This window comes from Canis lupus, chromosome 19 (assembly GCF_011100685.1).
Source record: "Canis lupus familiaris isolate Mischka breed German Shepherd chromosome 19, alternate assembly UU_Cfam_GSD_1.0, whole genome shotgun sequence".
NCBI lineage: Eukaryota > Metazoa > Chordata > Mammalia > Carnivora > Canidae > Canis > Canis lupus.
Window position 1 is genome coordinate 46739690 of NC_049240.1, and position 22496 is coordinate 46762185.

Here is a 22496-nt window from a genome sequence, read left to right on the forward strand (position 1 = left end):
AAGAAAACAATAACCTAAGCAGCATGGCTAAGACTCAAGAGATTAGATTGAATTAGATTGAACTTTTAAAGGTTGGACTAATAAAATGGACTAATGGACTAATAAAAATTTTAAGAATTTTATCACTAAAAGAACTCAGTGCCAACTGGTTATACTCTCCCTTCCTTCTTCAATGCCATAGAAAATGGCCTACAACATATTGGAACTTGTGCCTGGCAGACTGTGAGTGACAAATAAATATTGGTTGAATCAATGAATGATTGACCCCTTAACTTATCATATTGTTTATACTACTTTACTGTACTTATATACACACTGGCATGTTATTTTTCTTTTAGCTTACTAAATATGGCAATGCAAATAATGTCTAAAAAAAGACTAAATTTTGCAGACCTGCATTTTGTTTTATTAGCCTCTACCTTGTCATGTGTCACTCTCTGCTGAGTATGAGTACAAGCAAGCATCTCTTAGGCCCAACCATAAACTACCTAAATTATTAATAAATAATAATCACAATTATAGCTCAAACAGTTTAAATAAAAGGGAACTAATTCTGTATCCAGAATAGTGTAAGACAAAAACAGGAATATAAGTATAAACATTATGAAAAAGAAAGACCTATTGTAGTTTTGACATCATTTGTAAAATCTGAAGTATCTAAAGGACACTCACATATAAATGGTCACCTCACCAAACCATCCATTTATCATTAGGGAAGGCCTGAATTCTTGTTAAAAATAATTTTGAGATGCTTGTAGGAGACAAATGATTGATCAAGCCTCAAAATTCTACAGAGATCTTTGCTGAGATGTTTCTAGTATTGGAGATCAGGAGTCAACTCTGTAAAGGACAATCACAATAGAGTACTATCCACAATACAAGAGGCACCTGGGTGTGGCTCAGTTGGTTAAGCCTCTGCCTTCAGCTCAGGTCAGGATCTCAGCGTTCTGGGAAAGAGCCCTGTGTGCTCCCCACTCAGCAGGGAGTCTGCTTCTCCTTTCCCTCTGCCCCTCCCCACTGCTCATGCTCTTTATCTCTCTCAAATAAATTAAAAAAATATATATATATATAAACAATACTTGCATAGGAATTGAGCGATACATCAGCTGGGAAAAATTATTATCAAATATGTTTGTATATGACTATATTATAAATTGGCATGTTGTATGAATTTTTATACATAAAAATGGACCTTTTCCAAAAAAGTTAATATTAGAATGTTCAGTATCAAGTAATCTTTACTAGAAATTGTAGTAGGTACAGTTATTGTATTAAAGTCACTGTCAGTTCATGCAATTGGTTCTTCTCATTAGTGCATTAGAATATATGTGTCTCTATACTTTCTATAGTAGAATTACATGCATTTGGATCTTTTATTCATTCTTTTAATCAGTTAATATTTTAGTGAATTATAATAATGGAAGTCCAAATAGGAAAACCCACTTTAGCCTAGAATGTCAAGGTGAGCTTTTTAGAGAAGATGAAACCTGACCAATTCTAGAATTATGGGTGGGTAATATCCCCTCCAGGTACCTAGCTGTGTGGTAGGGCCTTTCTAGACAGCTTAAAAAAAATTGATCAGGTTACAAGAAAGCAAATAGTTTAGTATAATTTGTAGAAAAGACTGTCTAATTTGACAGTAGAAAAGGTATGACAAGAAATGAATCTGTAAGGCAGACAAAGGTAAAGAAGGGTTTACTAAGCTATATTATGCATCTTGAACTCCTCCCTAAAGACCCACAGAGAACCATTGAAAGCTTGTAGACAGTGAAGAAACTGCATTTTGTTTTAACTTTAAAAGGAAATTTTCTGCCTACAGGAATGGGTAGAGATGGGATAAAAGAGACAATTGCAGTTGCTATGCAAGATTTGAAAAATCTCTGTCATAATACAGTTCAACATGAGGATACCATGTAACAGATTTATCTCATATTACATGAAAGACTTTTTCTGATCTTTCATAGAAGTCATTTTTATTTAATTTTATTCTCTCAGTAATGTTAAAGACAGATTTTTATGTAAACATCAGAAATTGTCTATATTGAGTTCCTGCTTTTTCATGCAGATTTAGCTATTCACAGAATCCAAAGGTAGAAGACCATAGGTGTAGATACAGACACAGAGATAGTGAAAAGGGGAAAAATGACCTAGAATTTAGATGAAATGTCCCATTAACTAAACATCCTTTATTTTGGGAATAATAAAAGATTATTCCTTTGAAAAATCTACAGTAAACTTTATCTGTAGTCTTAAATTCATCCAAGTTGGATCCAGGAATCAGAAAGTCCAATATGTTGGTAAGGATCAGTACCCAAGAATGTAAAAATTTTGAGCTGTTTCTAAGACATTTTCATCAGATGTTTTATTTAATTTAAGCTTTTCATTAGGTGAACCATATGAGAAAGAATGATTAATTCTTAATAAAAGAGGAATTTTGGATTCAAGATATTATTTTAGAATTATAAATCTGGAAAAAGCAAGCCTCCTTGTTGCCAATCAGGATTTTTGCTCTTACAATCACTCTCATCAGGGCCACAGTATATAACTATTTCTCTGGATCTAGCTCCATCCAAAGCTATGCACTGCCGCCCCCCCCCCCCCCCGCCCCCCAAGAAATATTACACTTAGGTTTTTGGTTTTTTTCTTATTTTGTAGATGATATGCATTTTATAAAATACTTCAGTCATCTGAGACCCAAACTATTTTCTCCAATATCCCATTTTTCATACCACTTGATTAGTCAAAGGAAGGGTAATGTGTCTTTGTTAAACTGAAAAATGAAAGTATCCCAACATGAAATATATAGAATCATTCTAATTTATTCAGTAATCACTGTAAGAATGGAAAGGCAGTTTTGTGCTTCACAGCAATGAATGGAATTTCAAAATATCCTTAAGCAGAAAAAGAAAAAAAAATGTGAGAGATTTCTCTTAATATCTTATGATTCCCTTATTTAATCAGTTAAATTATTTATACAAACAACATTAGGAATATCAGACCTCAGTTGAGGTCAAGGGAAAATGTTTATTTTCTTAGCAAAATATCTATCTTAAGTAAAGTGGTGAACACATAAGATTACTTTCATATTGTCTAAATAATAAGCTTTAAGAGAAGAAATTTAAGAATGACTTCTTCAAGAATTATCCTATAGACTTGTTTGCAATATTATTAAGTTCAGGATGTATGTAAGTTTAAATATACAAATAAATCTGATTGAGAAATTTGCCATTTATTTATTTATTTTTTTAATTTTATTTATTTATGATAGTCACAGAGAGAGAGAGGCAGAGACATAGGCAGAGGGAGAAGCAGGCTCCATGCACCGGGAGCCGGATGTGGGAATCGATCCCAGGTTTCCAGGATCACCCCCTGGGCCAATGGTAGGCGCTAAACCACTGTGCCACCCAGGGATCCCAGAAATTTGCCATTTAAATTGATACGGTAATCACTAGAACATATCTTATGAAAAATTGCACTTTCATTTCACATCTAAATGGGACTTTTTTTTTAAGATTTTATTTATTTATTCATGACTGATACAGAGAGAGTCAGAGACATAGGCAGAGGGAGAAGCATCCCTCACAGGGAGCTGGATGTGGGATTCGATCCTGGGATCCCGGGATCATACCCTGAGCCAAAGGCAGACGCTCAACCACTGAGCCACCCAGGTGTCCCAAGGGCTCTCTCTTAATATAGATATTACTTTGGGATGGATAAATTATTTTTTTTAAGGATTTTATTTATTTATTCATGAGAGAGAGAGAGGCAGAGACACAGGCAGAGGGAGAAGCAGGCTCCATACAGGGAGCCCGATGTGGGACTTGATCCCGGGACTCAAGGATCACACCCTGCTCTGAAGGCAGGCGCTAAACCGCTGAGCCACCCAGGGATCCCCTGGGATGGATAAATTAAAGAATTGTTTTAAATTCACTTTGTAACAGGACAGGTACATAAAATTTGAGATACGCAAATGTTAAAAGTCATCAGATATCCGAAAAGTCAACCACCCATGCTTGGTAATGCTGTAATTGCATCCATGTATTTCCTATTAGATGCCCTGCCTCATATTTATCACACTAGATAACCACTGCTCTTCTAACATTTGTGGAATAAAATCCAAATCACTTGAGCCTTTATGATTTTACATATATACCTAAATTATCAGTATCATGTTTACCTCCTTCTCCTTCACATAACTAGTGTCAGCTAAACCAAATGTCCTGTCTCCATGGCCCTTATTCTTAGCTTCCCTCTTCTTAGAATTTCCACGAGTGTGTGTGTGTGTGTGTGTGTGTGTGTGTGTGTTGGGGAGGTGTTGGGTAACTGGGTGATGGGCATTAAGGAGGGTACAAGACAGGATGAGCACTGGGTGTTATACTACATGTTGACAAATTGAATTTAAATAATTTTTTTTTTAAAATCCCACATGTGAAGATTCTGTTCCTGCAGCTTAGCCACTACCTGCTTCACAGGTTACAACCTGTGATAGAGATTTGCTTAGTCTAGCTGTCTTTCTATATGAAAATGTGTTTTATATATATATTTTTGAAAATGTGGTATATTTAAAAATAAAATTATCACATGCCAACAATGAAAAATGAAGAGGTTTTATATAAAAATTCCTAGTTTCAACTAACTTCTGAAAAATTAGAGGATTGAAAATACTGGATCATCCTTTCTGTAGAATGAGTGGCAAGGCTGGCTAACAGTGCTGTCCATTAAATGGGATTTGAGCTCTTCAACAAGCTCCCATCTGTACCTATTGACCCTGGCACTGAAGCAGTGACAGTTGGCATATATATTTATGCTTATATTACAAGAAAGGGTAAAATGAAATATTTCTTATAGGCCCAACTCATACACTTCTTGACTAACTCCTGTAGAAAAAAAAAAAAATGAGTGTGCAAACCTTGCCCTCCATCATCCAGATTTTCTTGCTCCTCTGTCAGGCTAAATCTGTCTTTCTGTTGTATTTTTGTAGCATGATGGAAAATGTATTATTGGCCACCTTTTGCACTATCTTATAATTATTTCTATGCCTATCTTAAGTCTCAAATTTAGGAAGCTTATGTCAGCAGAGTGCTCAATGACTTATTGAGGGTGGACCCTATAAACTTCACAGACACATGCTAGCACTTTGCACGTTATCAGTTATCTTTAAATACATACCTGTTTGGCCAGTGAATGAATAAGTGTGTGCACATCAGCAAGAATGGATCAGGCTAATTTTATGGATCACATACTGCTTTAAAAAGCACAACTGTATTCTCATTTAAATAGAATCAGAAAAGTGTGAGAGTTATTTATAAAGGATACTTACTCTAAAAATCAAAACACGTTTTGTAAATTTTGGGTTCTTTTTCAAATTCCATTTCTATTCTTTGACACACGTAGGACATGCAGACTGCTCCATTAAGTCATTAAATATTAAATGAACTAAATTAAGCTTGAAAAATTACCTTGAGCTTTTTTTTTTTCCCATCTTAGGTATCTGAAATAAATCAAACAAACAATTTTGTGTGAGGTCCTTGCCAGCTGGAGAAAGACTCCAGAAGAGAACAGTACCACTCAATTTGTTTTATTTTTTCCCTTCAGTTTTATACTTACTTGTGACAATAAATAGAGACAATGATCACTGTTTTTTTCCAGTAAAAGAAATAGCTGAAATTTACTCTTGAAAGCACAGTCTTTGTTATAGTAAGACCTTTTCACCTGCAAATTACACAACACTTTGGAGTCTCAAGATCTTTTTGCCTTTTCTCTCTCCTAAATCTTTCACTCTTTCTCTCCACATAGCTGTTGGCTCTGTCTCATACCTTCTTACCTAATGTGTTATTCTTAAATTTCATTAACAAAGTGCTCTTATGCTCTCCACTTCCTATTTCTCATCTGTGGATTTGTGGGTTGCATCAATATCTACTTTAAGAAAGTCCTGTTAAAAGGATGAATCTTAAGTTTCTACAATAGCGCTTTATACAAATGTGAATAATAATAGGTACTGTTGGGAAGGAAAATTTCCTTTACTCTTAAAGATTCTTCTGGCTGGTCCAACAGTTAAGTTAGCATGAGACAGGTTAACAGAAGAAAATTGGATTTTGTACATATGGAACCTTACATGCATGAGAGGTTCAAAGAGAAAAGTAAACTGATGTATATATGGAATTGGGTAGAGGCCTGGAGCTTCAAAGGGGAGGAGGGCAATTCACAACACAATAGGCAGAACAGATGTTTGATATTTAAATGTTTGCCCTGCCTGCCATACAGACGAGTCATTCAGATAAAATTTATCTCTGGTAAGAACTCCTATTCTAAAAAAACACCCCCAATTTAGATTCTCCTAGATAGTTAAGAGAGGGGTAAAAATTCCTCTTAAACTTTCAGAGCGTTGATTGCCTTTGGCTCAAAATAATCCACACACCAAAGTGGCACAATTCAGGGGCACATACTCTGAACTCTTTTATATGAAAAGCAATGAAAAGGATATTTGGAGTAGGTAATAAATTTAGGCTGGATGAAAGACTTTCAGAATAAAAATTCACTCCGAAACATTTAGAGGGATAGTAGAGACTCCTCTACAGAGATCTTTACTGAAGATTATGATTATGATTTTAACTCATCTGTGCATGCTTTAGAATCATAGCACTTGAATGGATTTTGGAAAATTAAGTGCTTCAAGACTATGACAGGAAAACCAACCAGCTTTCATCTTCCTCTTCATCCCCACCTTCCTCAACTTCTTTGGGGAACTTTTTTGGGGAATCGCAAGGTCAGAGATAACTGGCTAACCTATTATTGTTAATCAACCATTTGTTCTTACTGTCTGTATGCAGTTGATCAACACACACACACACACAAATAATACATACACACTCACTCACATACGTTCCTATAATTTTTTCTTTGTTCACTTTCCTCAAAGTTTCCCATCAGTTTTTCTTTTTAAGGTAATACTGTCCAAATTCATAGCACTGCAGTTCTCTGTTTCCTATGACTTTTATACCAAACCAGGAATGCTACTCACAATACTTAAAGACCTGATTGGTATGGTGTGAAAGCTGTAGTTTCCACAAACAGCCATTGGAGGGTCACATTCTCATTACTAGTATCCATTATAGACTTTAAGGTACTTTTAGGCATCTGTAATTTACCCACCATGATGCCAGTGCCACTGCCAAGGGCATCCACTGGTGTTTGGACATGCACTGTACAGGGAACATGCAGAAACTGGTATGGATGAATGGCCACAAGCTGGCTGTCAAGCACCTCCTGCAGGGATCTCTCAGGGATCATGGAACCTACAACTATGAGTGATTATTCAAGTAGCTCAAGATAAATATTATTTACTTACCTAAAGTTTCTTATTACTTTAGCAATTATATGAGCCTACTAATGCATACCAGTTGACTATCAACTCTATGTATATCCTCAAATACCTTATCTTATATAATTACCAAATCTGCTACTTACTGATGGTCTTCATAATAGATAGAATTTTTTTTTTTTTTTTTTTTTTTTGGTGAAGAAGAAGCAAACTTATATCAGTCTAAAGCCAACCCATTAGAATGGATCAATAAGGTTATCAGGAAAAAAAACTAAGCTGTATTATTCCATGTTTCATCTTAACAAATAGACAAATAATGAATCAAACTTGAGAGACAGTATGCTACCCTTTCACCTGGAAATCTCAGAACAGACCCTGTGCATATTATTCCACCGGTTAAAAAAAAATGTTAGTATTGTGCAAGTGAAGATGGTGAGGGAAAAACACATGACATTCCTTATTTTATTGAGAGGGATTCTGAACATATTTTTAAATACTATTAATTGTCTAAGAAACTTCATTTTAAAAGATGCCAAGTCTGAACAAATTGCTTATGCCATTAAACTGCAACAGGAACAAAGGCCCTCAAATAATATTCTTTTAAAATTTAATATTAGTTTTAATATTAGAATATTTATTGATAATTATATGATTTTTATTCATTTACTTCTTAATTTAACAACTATTTAAGTTCATATTATGTAAAAGTAGAAGACAGTAAGATGGAAAATTGCCACAAGAGAACTATGCAAACAGGGCTATTGATGAAATAGAAAAGACAGTTTGACAAAAGAATATTTCATGGTAGTTACCTTAGTATCAAAACCTGAGCTACCCATGCAAAATGAGGAGGGAAAGAATACCTGAGACAGAGAAATGTTTGTGCAGATAAAGGAAGGTAGGTAAGGGGCACCTGAGACCTGAAAACTGCTGAGGACCAGGTCATAAAGGTCTTTAAAAGCTGTACCAAGGAAAGTGAGGTACATTCTGAAGCTAAAGGGGTTCTTTAAATGGAAGCAGGGAGTCTTATATTAAAAAGTATGATTTAACAATCTCATTGGAAGAAGGCAGGCTGGAAGTAAGTATTCAGGGTGGTTAGATTAGCGCAGTGGTCTGGGAATTGACTACAAAGCAAGGTGACCAGGTGGTGGCCCATTGCTGTGCTTGTATGTGGTTGTGTCAATAGGCTTATGAGCTCTTATGGGTACTGTTAATAAAAATCTGTTGAAAAATATTTGATTTTTATTTTAAAACTTACATAAAGTAGATCCCAGATGTGGAGTTTCTGTTTTTGCCTATTCATATTGTTTTTCTACTTACTCTTAAGAGGTAAAATAATGAAAATATTAACTAGAGGTTTAGGAGAGGTGTTAGTTTTTCCTTTATTTTTGAGATGCTGCCATCTAGTGAAACTTTTGTAAAATCACTTTGTGGAGATCTCATTCAAGTTTATAACTTCTGGTCCTTTCCTCAAAGCAGTTACATTTTAATAATTTATGTTTCTGTCACCCATGGGGAAATAATTGTACATACATTAAAACATATTGTAAGAGCCTCAAGTGATTTATGTGGTAATACAGATGTGACTACAGGACTTTTAATAATGGGATATGATAGGTTGAAGTTTCATGGTTTCTTCATTGTGCCATTCTTTATAAATAATTGATAATAAAATAAAAATGGTGACTTTTCTAGTCCTTAAGATTTCTAAGTTGAGTTTTATAAACAGAGAAAGATTGAGTTGTAAATATTTTTTTGCAAAAAATAAATCATTGCCTTTATTAGAAATGTTGGCAAGACCTCAAGGCAGGATTTCAAAATCAGAACCTTTATATGCTTTCCAAATTGAATTTCAATATTAAAATATATTAAAATACAAGCAAATCTCTGTGTGTGTGTGTGTGTGTGTGTGTGTGTGTACTGAACCTAAACATTAGTCTGCAAACCCGGGATTGGATAATCTCTAAATATTGATAGAGATTAATTGTCTTTCTTTTTATCACTCTTAAAACTTCTGTTAGCATGGAGCATCTGTCATATTTTTATGACATGTATTGCTCTTTTTTTTTCCTGTGAGAGACAAATATGAATTCAACTTCCCTCTCCCCCCAAAATTAAGAATCAGGTATATAATACTGGTAAGAACTTTTTCTTCTATGAGATACTAGTTCTGGCCACATTATAATGGGTAAGGTTTCTAATTGACTCTTTAATATTTTGAGTTTTCTCTATGAGACTAATGCTATAGGTTAGGAGTCAGCAAATCTTTTCTGTAATGGGCAAGATAGTTATTTTTGATTTTGTGACCCATGCAGTCTCTGTTGAAACTACTCAATTCTGCTTGCAGCTGTTGTCATAGACAATATTTAAGCAAATGAGACTAGTTTTGTTTAAATACAACTTTATTAAAAACAGGTCATAGTTTGCATCCCTTTGTTTAGGGAAAGTACCTATAATAGCAATTTGAGGTTAGTTATTCTTTTTTTTTTTTTTTAAGATTTTACTTATTTATTCATGAAAGACACAGAAAGAGAGAGAGGCAGAGACACAGGCAGAGGAAAAAGCAGGCTCCATGCAGGGAGCCTGACATGGGACTAAATCCTGGGTCTCCAGGATCAGGCCCTGGGCTGAAGGCCTCACTAAACTGCTGAGCCACCTGGGCTGCCCAGAGGTTAATTATTCTTTTGTTGTTGTTGTTGTTTTTGTTTTTGTTTTTGTTTTGTTTTGTTTTTTGAGGTTAATTATTCTTAAGAGGTGTTAGAACAATCTAAAATAGGTCCCTCTGCAATTATTTACTTCAAAAATTTCAATCAATAGATGTGTTTCTTCAATGTTGCAAGAAATCTAAAGTTTTAAAACTGTAATTATAATTTATGCACTTAGAAAACTAAAGATAGAAAAGCTCACAGGTAAAGCATTTTTGCAGAGTCAACTATCACCCCTATTTAATGATCAGGGATTTTTTTTAAAATTCATGTTTATGTGCAAAATTTTCTTAATATGGAATGAATCATTATATTCTTGAAGTAAAATTTGTAACATTTTGATTTACAGAAAATTAAAGGTTTTGATGATAAGCCTTTAAAGTGAAAAGTTACGACTTGGGTATAATTTGGATAATATCATTTATTCCTTCAGGTTGTCCTTGTGGGAACTTGATGGAAACAAAGGATTAGTTTCTAAAACAGTGAATTCTACTAGGCAGACATGCAAAAACACTTGGACCGTATGAACAAGTAAATAAGAGAGAATAGAGTCAGATAGTCAAGAGGCTATTAGGATCTCAAGTCAATGTATAGGGAGAACACAGTGTAGGGTCATAAATAGCATCATTTTTATTTGATCATCTTTGTGGCAGCTGATCCAGGCAATACTTAGTCGTAGAGATCCTGCTAGTGTCAACTGAACTCTCTCATGCATCTCTGACCAACTAAAGAGAGATGAAGAGAGGAGCTGATCCAAGCTGAGCTCAGGTGAGGATGCCTTTGACCCACATTTCCTCCATCCTTCATCTGAGCCAGCAGGTTGGCTAAGCAGGTCCTTGTCACAGAGATGGCAGAGGGCAAGAGAGCAGGCCTAGTCTAATCACTCAAGTCCTTTGGAGTCTCTACTTGTATTACATGTGCTAACATTCCTTTGGTAAAAATAAGTCACCTGGCTAATCCCAGGGACAGAGAATTGTACCCTGTCCACAGTGGGAAGAATGGAAAAATTACATGGCAATGGAAATGGGTACAAGGAGAAACAAAGAATGGGAATCATTAAGGCAATTTATCATAGCATGTATTTACTTGAGTTAATTACATTAAATATGGGCATGATGTGGAGTTTAGTGTGAAACTAAAAACTACTATTAACTCCGTCAGGTTAGTAGGATACAAAAAAGCAGGGGTTCTCAAACTTTTTGCCAAGGAAAATCTTTTACTCTTAAAAATCATTGAGGACCTCATAGAGGCTTTGATCCTGTGTTTATATTTACTATACTAGTAATTAAAGATGTTTATTTACTTATTCATTCGTTCACTTATTTAGAGCATCAACAAACACATTACATATTAACATAAATCATATGCTGTTAAGGAAACAAAGCTATATTTTCTAAAACAAAAAGAATGTTGATGTTTGGCAAATCTCTGCATTGTTTGGCTTAATAGAAGACAGCTGGTTTTTCATATCTGCTTTTGCATTCAATCTCTTGCTTTTTTTTTCTTCATGAAGCATATGAAGAAAATCACTCCTCATGAAGATAGAAAACACAGGAGTAGTTTATTGGCTTTTCAGTTTATTGTGAATATTGTTTGATACTGTATGAATAATTGACAAATTGTGGTATGCAATGTGAAACCAAATTACTGATCTTTCTATACTTTTTTCTATTAAAATCCATTGTTTAGTTTTGCACTTTTTTTTTTTTTGGTTTTGCACTTTGAATAGATCTTTAATCCATGCTTGATATATAACATCAAACATTGGTTGTTTGAAAAATATTAGTACACATTTTCCAAATATATATCTATGTATTTCATTATACACTATTTAAAAAATTATATTATTACTAAATGCATCAGAAATATCTCTAAATGTTGGGAAATGGCCATACTCATAAAAGCGGGTGCAAATTTGCAAAATCCTAATTGCTCTTGGAAACCTTTTTCATAGGCAACAAATATTGTGGATTGTTTTCCTTGAATTGACAGACTCACTTCATTCATTTTCAAAAGAATGTCAAACACCCAAGTATGAGTTAACTGTCCTCTTTCAGCTCTTCTTTGATGCAAAAATGGCTCTCTATGCAGTAAAAGTGGTTAGTTCAGCTTGCAACTTAATTTCATGAGTGCATTATTTTGAGGCAACCATCTCACTTAAGAATATGGTCAGATGTCTTTTGCATGCTTCCCACAGTAAACTTTAAAAATATGAGAATTCAAGCATTGAGATTTAAAACAAATTTAACATTTTTACAGCTTTCTCAAAGAGATTCTTAAGTAAAATTGTCTTGTTATTTCCCCCTGTAACTAAATGGTTTTGACCTGCAATGACTGCTGGTGTAATTTGGTGCCACTGCCTTGAATTGCACTAACATGCCAGCAGTTTTCCCATAACTGCTTTTGCATTATCAGTGCAAATGTCAACACAGTGAAGAAGGCAAAGAATGTCTTCATAGTATGAAAATTAATTCAACCTGAAAGGTTCCTGGGAATGCCCAGTGTTTTGTGGTTCACACATTGTGAACCACTGCACCAAAGAGTAAATAAACTATATTTATAGTTCAGCAGTTTGTCAAAGATTTTCTCAGAGATATTTATACTTACTATTTCTAATCATTAAGCAAATTCAAAACTTGTTCTCATGTTCTTCCCCAGGGTTGTTTCGTTGGCTTTGATCTAGCACATGCGGTTGGAAATGTTGAACTCCACTTACATGACTGGGGAGTTGATTTTGCCTGCTGGTGCTCCTACAAGGTACAAATTTACAAATTTACAAATTTAATATATTTACATCCTTTATCACACATTGACATTGATTCAAGTGAAAAACTGGATCAGTGGCCAGTTTTAACTATTGGAGTTACTTTCCTCCATATCTTTCATTACTGCTTTTTCTGATTTTAGTTAATTATAAAGTCACATGATAGAATAGTATAATAATTACTTAAAGTCAGATATTTCCATTTACAATAGAGTATTTATTTCTTGAATTACCTGGCTGCTATAGAAAAGTCGGGAAGTTTGGGGACAAAGTTCTACCCTTAGAACTTAATTCAGATTGATTAGGTTCTTAGTATTTTGTTGCTATATTGTGAAATTTCTTCTTTGTAAAGATAATTCTTATGGAATCAACTTGATATTGTCATTTGAAGACAATTTAATTGACAGAGATCATGAAAATGAAACCAATTTTATTTTAACTTAGGTGTTTTTAAAATATGATACTTTACTATTATTTAAATATGAATAAGCTTTAAAAGTTAGATAGACGTCATTGGAACTGTTATCTATTAGTTGGGGCAAAATTGGGCCAAAAAAAGTAGTATGTATTTGGGTATTTAGTCTCAATTAATAATGCTATGCTTATTTGTTTTTGTTTTTGTTTTTTGTTGAAAAAGGTAATGCAAAATTCTGTTTTTTTATAAAAGCTCACATAATCACATATTTAGGACTGGTCAAAAGGTGGTTTCATGACCAAAAAAATGTCAAATGATTTCATTGTTTATTTTTGTCATATGCTCAGACAACTTAATTTCTTTTCAATTCAGTATTTAAACTCAGGAGCAGGAGGTCTTGCTGGTGCCTTTGTCCATGAAAAGCATGCCTATAGAATTAAACCTGCGTGAGTACCATCTTCAGATTCTTCTTTGGTGATGAATAAATTAATGTGCATTAATTCTAAATTTACATGAGTTCATTAAGGTGCTAGCCAATAAGGATCTGGATTGATTATAATTATATCACTACTCCATTAACAATGATGTACTTTCTCAGAAAGAAATGCCTTAGAAAAAAAAAAAAAGAAATGCCTTTCAAAGAGTTCAATTGGTTGAACGAGAAATTTAATCACAAAAAGGAAAGCTTCAATGCTAAAAATGAGTCACTGTAATCATGTAGAGCAGATGGTTTAATGCAAAGAGATGACTTATTTTTGTTCAAAAATTAGACTTCAGAAAATTTCAGATTCCTCACATTGATGAATAAATCAAAGGCAACCAGAGCTGTGCCTAATAGAGCCTTAAATGTGGTATGTTATTATTAAAATTACATCTACCTTTAAAGCTAGAAACACTATATGATGGTCTTGTAAAGATTATCTTCTGTCCTCAAAGATTTTATAATCCATGAAAACTGAAGAAGCTGAACACTGAACAACACGGAGTGACTGCATAAAAAGCAATACTTTTCTACTTTATATAACTTTTTCATTTTTCAGAGCAAGTATAAATGCAAATGTGATATATTAACAAATTTATACATTTTTATTTGACTGGGGAACTTGTAAGTTTGTTTTTATCTGGTATGGAGATACAGAAGTAATATTCTGAAAAAGCTCCTTTCATAGTTGTTATATCAGAGTATGTGTGATGAGGAGACTGTCTAGACTCATAATAGGTAATATAATAATGTTTGATTAGTTTTCTGAATCTCCTCAGCCACTGGCTGAGTGGTGTAATCTTTACAAGAATTGAAGCTGAATTAGTAATAAGACTTGGAGCACCTCCCATTTCTGAGATTCTACGCATATAAATCCAAGAAATTTAAGATGATTTTCTACAGTTCATTTAATCATGTCTAAAATTTCTTCAAGATTTTAAAGTTTTAAAATTAAATAGACCATTTTCTTTAGACGGGTATTGGGTTGGGCAGACATCTTCCACAAATCTGCTGTCAGTACATTACATTTCTCCCCCTGTCCCCAGATCTCTGAAAAGAATATAAAGCATTATTATGTTATAGGAATACCACACATATTTTAAAAGGTCTCTTTTTCATTTTTAGCCAACCCCGCTGACAGTGTTTTACCTAGTGTAATTGTTTTCCGTGTAGACAATACATAAGAAATTGCTCGCTTTTGTGTGAAGACTCCCTACTGACCACTTCCCACTCTTCACTTGTTTATATTGTAATAGAGGATCTGATGTATTATATCAACCGAAAGACAGGCCAGTGGAGTGGTAGGGGGATATGTAAGTAATCTACACAAATTGTTGAGAATGTAAGCATTAGCCATTAAGCTCTGATCTCACAGCCTATGTTTATTGCACTTGAGACTTCTTTTGTCATTATTTGTTCTTCATGGATGAAGCACAGGAGAGGGTGAAGGGGTTGTCATGAGCTCTGAGTTCATGTGTGCTTCATCCTGTAGAATCCCAACATCTTCCAGGACATCGTATGTGTTAAATCCTTGGTCCCGGGAGAAAGACTATATAGCATCACATTACTACTTGATCACTTGCTGGTCTATACCCTGAAGAATGTTCCTTGATCTCTCAGTGTTCTAGCCTTGAAATACAGATAATGGCAGCATCTACCTCATAGGCAATGATTCTGAGAATAAGATAGGATGGATGGTGCACATAGAGTACTAAGCACAGTGACAGAAGCATCATATGTGGGCCATCCACGTAGGCTGAATGCTGTGTTGCTTCACTGTAGAGTTGCATGTTAACTGGGAGACTTTTGACTCCTAGAGATATTTCTGTCAAGGAGGAAACATAACCTCAGAGGTTATGGTTTGGGACCTTGAGGACATTGAACAGTTTAGTATCTACTACCAAGTGCATTTCAGCAGGCCTTTGAGAAACAGGCCATGCAAGTCCCCATTTCTTGAATTCTCTCTTGTACAGCCTTTACCATCTTCCCGGTTCCTCATCAATTGAATTGAGTGAGATCTTTATGGATCTTCATTTCATATTTGTACCAGAGCCATGCTTTTAACTTTTTTGAAAAATCACATGCTATTATCTGTTGTTGTATTTTAACCATCTGGCTTTGGAGACTGACAGGACTCCAATCAGCTTTGACTCATGAAGCCCCCTTTACAGGAAACACCAGTTGGTGTCGTTTGTTTGCTTGTTGTTAAAGATTCTTTTTATATCATGTAGGAGTGACTGATTCCAATGGTGCCAACTTCTACCCAATAGGGGAACATAATTACTGTTGATGTAACAAACTGCGAAGTAAACTCTGTTGCTTTTTTAAAGGGTGACATCTAGTGGCTAAGCCTGTTATTTCAAATAAACAGTATACAAATAGCATTTCATGGTCCAGTTTATTCTTTCTTAAGAGTTTTTATATTACACATATTTAAATTAGTTTTTCTTTTATGTTATTTGACTATATGTTTATAGTGCAATAATTGTGTAGTCAAAGCCTTCAGTAAGGAAGTAAAACAGGATGAAGGTCAAAGTTAAGATTAGGGGCATTCTAGCTGTGTGGTTAAACAGAATGCTTAAATGTTCATCAAGGGTGGGGAAGAAGGGCATTACGGGAGTGAGTGACCCACCAGGTGTAGAGAGTGGATCCCAGGATATGCAACCTTGCATTCTAAATTTACTATTCAGTGTGTAACTTTGAAGTATCTTTTATGTTTCCATTGGCAACTGGTATAATATATCTGTACCAAGAATTTCACTTCTTCTTCTTCTCCATTTTTTTTTTTTGTTTGTTTAAATAGGCATTTTGGCCATTGTTCAAACAGATGACCTAAGACTTTTTCCAGGAAACTTTTGCCAATAAAGAGAAAGAGTACAGGCCATAGTCGATCCACTGCATTAAGCATCATAACTCAAGCTGTTATTCTCAACTAGAATTTGACCTTGTCCTAGTTTATCATCACCTTTTCTCATTCCAGTGTCATATTCTAAAGTTTGTCTGTACCTAAGAATTATTCTAAATTAGAACTGGTTGTGACTAAATGCCATTTGTTGTTTTTGTTGTTGTTGTTTTTCATTCAGGCCTGACTTCAATTGAGTCTATAAAACCAATAATTATTGGTCTGAGATAAAAAAGGACGTATTTTAATTGTAAGCATTTGAAGATCAGAAATGTATCACTAAAAAAATTGCTTGAATACTTTGATTTTTTAAAACCTTATAAATGTTGATCTTTCTGGTATACTTTAGATAAATACTTAACTTTTTGATTTTATGGGATTCAAAAATATCTGAAGCTCATGAAATGATTCTTCTATAAGAGCTCATAGACTGTAATTCAACACTCCTTGACACACACACACACACACACACACACACTTTTATTTTTCTTTTGAGAGACTCTAGGATAAGAGCAGGAGTGGATTATATGAGTTATTATGATTCCTTCTGTCCCTTACTTTTTTTTACCCCATCCAGTGAAACCATACGAACTAGAAAATTGCCATTTTTCACTTTCCATGCTGGCATAATAAACTTCCAGATACCCCAATGTATTCGATCCCTTGAAATGTTTTAAATATTTTGAGTGACCAAGCATGAGGCCTGCTCAAAATTTTGATGAAAATGCTAGAATTTCATATCATGTCAATAGATTTCCATAATGAGTTTGAGGTGCTTGATAAAAACCTATAGATAGAGATGTCATTTTTAAGGCCTTATTAAGGGCTTGAATCATTTCCTTTATTGTAATAAGTAATCTCCAGGTTAAAAAGAACCAGCCAAGAAGGCTAGTCAACTTCAATGCATGGTTAGACAAATTTTAGAACTCAGAAATGTAAATTATTATTTTATTTTTATTGGCAACTTAAAGAAGAAGACATGCCAAACAATATTCAGGAAAGTCTAAGGATAAAAAAAGGTCTGAAGAAAATTTAGTAAAACAACTCAAAAATTATAAGCTCATGGCATGCTTGGCCCAACTGTACAATTAATGTTATGTGGGGAGATCATCTAATGCACATTTGTTCCGGGGAATGCTGACTTGATATATTGATTCTCCATACTTTTCCAGGCAATGTTGAAGGATGCCATCATCCAAAGCTTATCTATAATTTAAACCCTGTTTTGGTTTCTTAGTGATCCTTTCAGACTTGTTACTTATCACATCCTTGTCTAGTATCTGCATAAAGTCTCCTTGTGAAAGCCTAAAGAATAAGGAAAAGTAAATCACACTAGCACGGTGTAAGACTCCAGGTCCTTTACAATGTGATAGACCAGTATCAATGAATTTCTCAGACTTTTCACAGGATTTCTAGTTGAAATGTGATCTCCACCTCCCAGGGCATCTGTTCTACCCATTCAGCCTGTTTCTTAGATTCAGTGTTTAGTATTAACATGGATGACTTGTCAGCCACAACTTTTTGACCTCTCAGCCATATTAGATACCCTTGGCCATCTCCTTTGTCTTTGAAGTTTCTATTCCACAGCTCTAAGCTTCCAGTGCACCATTTTCTCCTGATTCTGCTCCAATTTATGTGATGATTCTTCTATATTTTACAAAGTTTACTCTTTCACTTTTTCATTGATTCTCTCAATGTCTCAACCCTTGGTTCCCGAGCCCAGAAATATCTTATCCATAAACATGACTCCAACAATAGATACTTGTAGAGGACACTGATTTGCACTTCCAGCTTTACCACTTCCTTACATTTTATCCCTTATTTTAATGATTGCAACTTACAAGAGTTTCTGATTACCAAAGCATTAAACCAGTTCCTGAAGATAAAGTAGGAAAGCAAAGATTGTAATAATAGGAAATATTCCCGAATGAACTACACACTTTAAACTTAGCCCTTACTGAATACCCTTTCCCAATTAGCATTAGCATCTATCTCTATGAATTATTATAACAAGTCTTGGTCTTTTGCTGATTATAGAATATTAAAAATATCTGATAACACAGTGAAAACATACTGAAAATGGATTGTAAAGTGAAATTTTTCAAGAGATTCAGGATTTCCTGATGCAAGTGATACTGAAGAACTGCTGAATCACAAAATTATGGACAATGAGAATCTGTCAGAGTTAGAACCAAGAACAGATGAAGTAGAGGAAATTAGACACGGTACTTCAAAAGCAAATGACTTGAATATCAGAGATTAAAAGGAAATGATGAATGCTTCAAAAACTTTTATAGAAATGATCATTTCTATGGTCATGCTGAAAAAGTTAAATGTAATATGAAAGGGATTGTATTTTACTATCTTAACATTTTTAAAAATACACTAAGAAAATCAATATTTGACTTATTATTTATTCTTTTTAATGATTAGCACGTAATACTAGCCAAATTACAAGTTATTTTTTATATAACTAAATTTACTTTTTAAGAGGATCTCAAATTTAAATTTTTTCCATTAATTACTATAAAAATATGGTTATTGGTTTAAATTGGATTTTATTTTAAATGGACTTTTTCCAATATTCCATTGGTCATCAAATAATGAAGACTTCCAATATACTCATATATCTTTCTAAACTCAGGAATTAAATATAGTGAAACTTCCATTTTATCTTATTCCAACAAAAGTATCCTTCCTAAGGAACTCATTTCTTTGTCATGTAAAGAGAATGATCCTGAGTCCATTAAGAAGATATGAATAAATATAGCCAACACATATTTTTGTGCAAGTAACTTCTACAGATGGAAGTGAATATAAGATATTGCCTGTGATTTTAATTTATAGTCTTGGAGAGATTATTTTAGTAACTGAATAAATGATTTAAGTGACAGGAAACCCAAGGTCAGAATATATGCCACAAGGCAACTTCTTAATAATTGCTAGATGACTTCTCAAACATAGCCATAGAAGCAGTAGAGGGATAAATGTCTTTAACTTGGTGCTTTGGAAAAGCTTGAGCAAGGTGGTGGGGAAATTTACAGTTACAAATCCTCTGCTCAATGGAAGGCTATGTTAACTAAGTGAATAAATTTACTGTTACTTTGAAAGCTGAAATTGTTGCCTATGAGAAGGATTTCACTTGGTTAGTTTCCTAAATTTAACAAGTATAAAGAAGAAGAATTACTTAAATGACATTTCTTAAAGGGATATGTCAAGTGATCATTTCCTTTTTATACTTTTTACTATAATTTTTATGGAATCGGAGTTATTGAATTAACATTTAAAAGTCTGCCTATTATCATAAAATTGCTCTTTATCCCTATTCTACAATATTTTAGAAATTATAAACAGTAGTGAAATCGAGTTTGTTGCACCCTCATACTCACGGAATAGGTAATACCTGTCCTAAGTCCCAGTCCCCAAATCCTCACTGTGAGATGGCACATCCAAAAATGGCACATTGATTGAAGAAGAAATCTCATCTATGAAATCACGGCATATAACCTACACCTTTCTTCATTCAGAAACGATTTTATTTTATTTTTTTAAGATTTTATTTATTCATGAGAGACAATAGAGAGAGGGGCAGAGACCTAGGCAGAGGAGAAGCAGGTTTCCCACGGGGAGCCAGATATGGGACTCATTCCAAGGACCCTGGGATCACGACCTGAGCCAAAAGCAGATGCTCAACCTCTGAGTCACCCAAGTGCCCCCAGAAACCATTTTAGATTAGTAGCTCTAAAAGGATCCCTCGTTTTTTTGGCTTGACAATTTTTACTATGCAAAATCATCTAGATGATTTTTCTGCGTTGTGAATTTAAGCTGTGATCATAAAAATAACTTTTATACTCTGAGGTGTGATCATGATTAAAAATAAATTCAGTAAATAATCTGATTTCTTTTCAACTCAGGAGATAAAGTAATCCTGGCTCTTAAAGGAAAGCCAAAATAGTAATTTTCAGTATAAAGAGATATATTAAAGCCATTGTTCCTTGCAAATCACTGCTCTCAGATAATGATGACAATATCATTAATTTGGGAAAATTGGAGTCCTTTGAAACCTCAAAATTTATTTTCTCTTCTAAAATTGCAGTCTCACGTCTCTGAAGATATATGAGGCCAATGAACCTTTCAGACACCAAAAGTAAAACTTGTCAAAGAGAATAAACTCTTGTTTTAATCACTTCAATTTTTGCCCCTCAAGTGACCTTTGGAATCTGCAAGGTGTTTTTTGTTTTTTTTTGTTTTTTTTTTGTCATTGCTGTTTTTTAATATTAGCTATGAAGAACAATTGCTAAACTTTTATCTGATCTTACTGAGAAACAGAGAAACATGTATGTAGCTATCTGGCTCTTGAAAATTGCCAAAGCAGCCACGATACGGTATACCTGCTGTATGGAGCAGCGTGGGGACCTTGTTGGTCACATATCAGACCCACTGAGTCCTGGTGCTTCCAAGACTGGGCTGGGCTAACTACAGATGATAAGAACTCTTATAATACATTGTCCAGAACAAAGATCTGAACTCATGCGCTCTGTTTTCTCTTTTTTCTTTGTTTATATGTTTTTACTCAATGCCAAAGGAGAAGATTTGATTGGCAGGAAATGATCTTTTTCTCCAGAGTTGAGGTCTCTCTTTGTCATGACTAGTTCATGTATTGATAGTTCACCTTGCTCCAATCTCTGCTCCAATCAGCTTTGGCCAAGATCTCAGAAGATTTGTTACAAGTCTGCTACAAGCCAGGGAAACTTAGCCAGAAAATGTTCTTTTCTTTCTTTCTTTCTTTCTTTCTTTCTTTCTTTCTTTCTTTCTTTCTTTCTTTCTTTCTTTCTTTCTTTCTTCTTCTCTTTCTTCTTCTCTTTCTTTCTTTCTTTCTTTCTTTCTTTCTTTCTTTCTTTCTTTCTTTCCTTTTCTTTCTTTCTTTTCAAAGAGCCTGTGATCCTTCTGAGAATTCATCTTTACACATTCAATACGATTGCTTGAAAACTGATTATAAATTAATTCTAAATTTTTTGAGTACAGCAACATAGTCCATGTGATCTTTCTTTACTTTCATAATCTGCCATGCCCCAAAAAACACTTTTTAAAGAAATTTGTTGTTGAATACATGTCTTTCTTTACTCTCAGCATAATAGACAAACCATCTTCTAGCATATGGAAGCATTTCTTCTTTGCAAGTTATTCTGAAGGGGGCATGATTTGCAAAATACTGTCAAATTAAATATGCATTTCCATATGCTTCTACAAAGACCAAATATATCCAGGAAAACTAGCTACAGACAATTAAAAAAATCCTTCATGAGTATTTTAATCAACATTGCAACTAGTCCTTTCAAAAGTCCTAAATTCAGAAATCTTCTCTCAGTTTTTATGATTTTAATATCGATATTACCTCCAAAGATTATAAATTTAAAGTAATATATTTCAATAGTATATTTAATAAAGTATATACAGAGAATTTTCAGAGGATTTATTTGTTAATAAAGCTTTCACACCAAGAAAATATTGATTTGGCTCTTTTAAGGACACCATATTATTCTGAAACTTCAGGAAATTATTTTCATTAACCAAAACTCATGATATCAGGAAGTGCTTTTTTTATTCTTTAACTACACTTGTCATGTTGTTAGATCACTGGACATACTTGAACTCCTGTTGAATATGTAATGAATATATAACAGAGCCAAGTGAAGCACTCTAAAAAAATTTACAGATGAATGAACAAATGAGAGGAGGAAAAGGAATTGGGTTTTGTGATATCTTCTCATACTATTTTCCAGAGCAGCATTAAGTCAGTAGACTTAGAATAGTGCAGAGCAATTGTGAACAGATGAATATTTTTTAGAAAATAAGATTTGATAGAGATCTTTTTTACTCACTAAGAGCGAGTTGGTAATATTTTACC

The 22496-nt window shown here is 34.0% G+C and overlaps 1 protein-coding gene across 2 annotated transcripts in view; it reads left to right on the plus strand.

Moving 5' to 3' along the window:
• Positions 1-22496, plus strand: part of KYNU (kynureninase) — a 129746-nt gene that overhangs the window by 75000 nt on the left and 32250 nt on the right. For both annotated transcript variants that reach the window (XM_038565112.1, XM_038565113.1), the window contains exons 9-10: positions 12685-12783; positions 13578-13651. In XM_038565112.1, coding sequence (XP_038421040.1) covers positions 12685-12783; positions 13578-13651 — 173 coding nt within the window. The remainder of the gene's footprint in view (positions 1-12684; positions 12784-13577; positions 13652-22496) is intronic.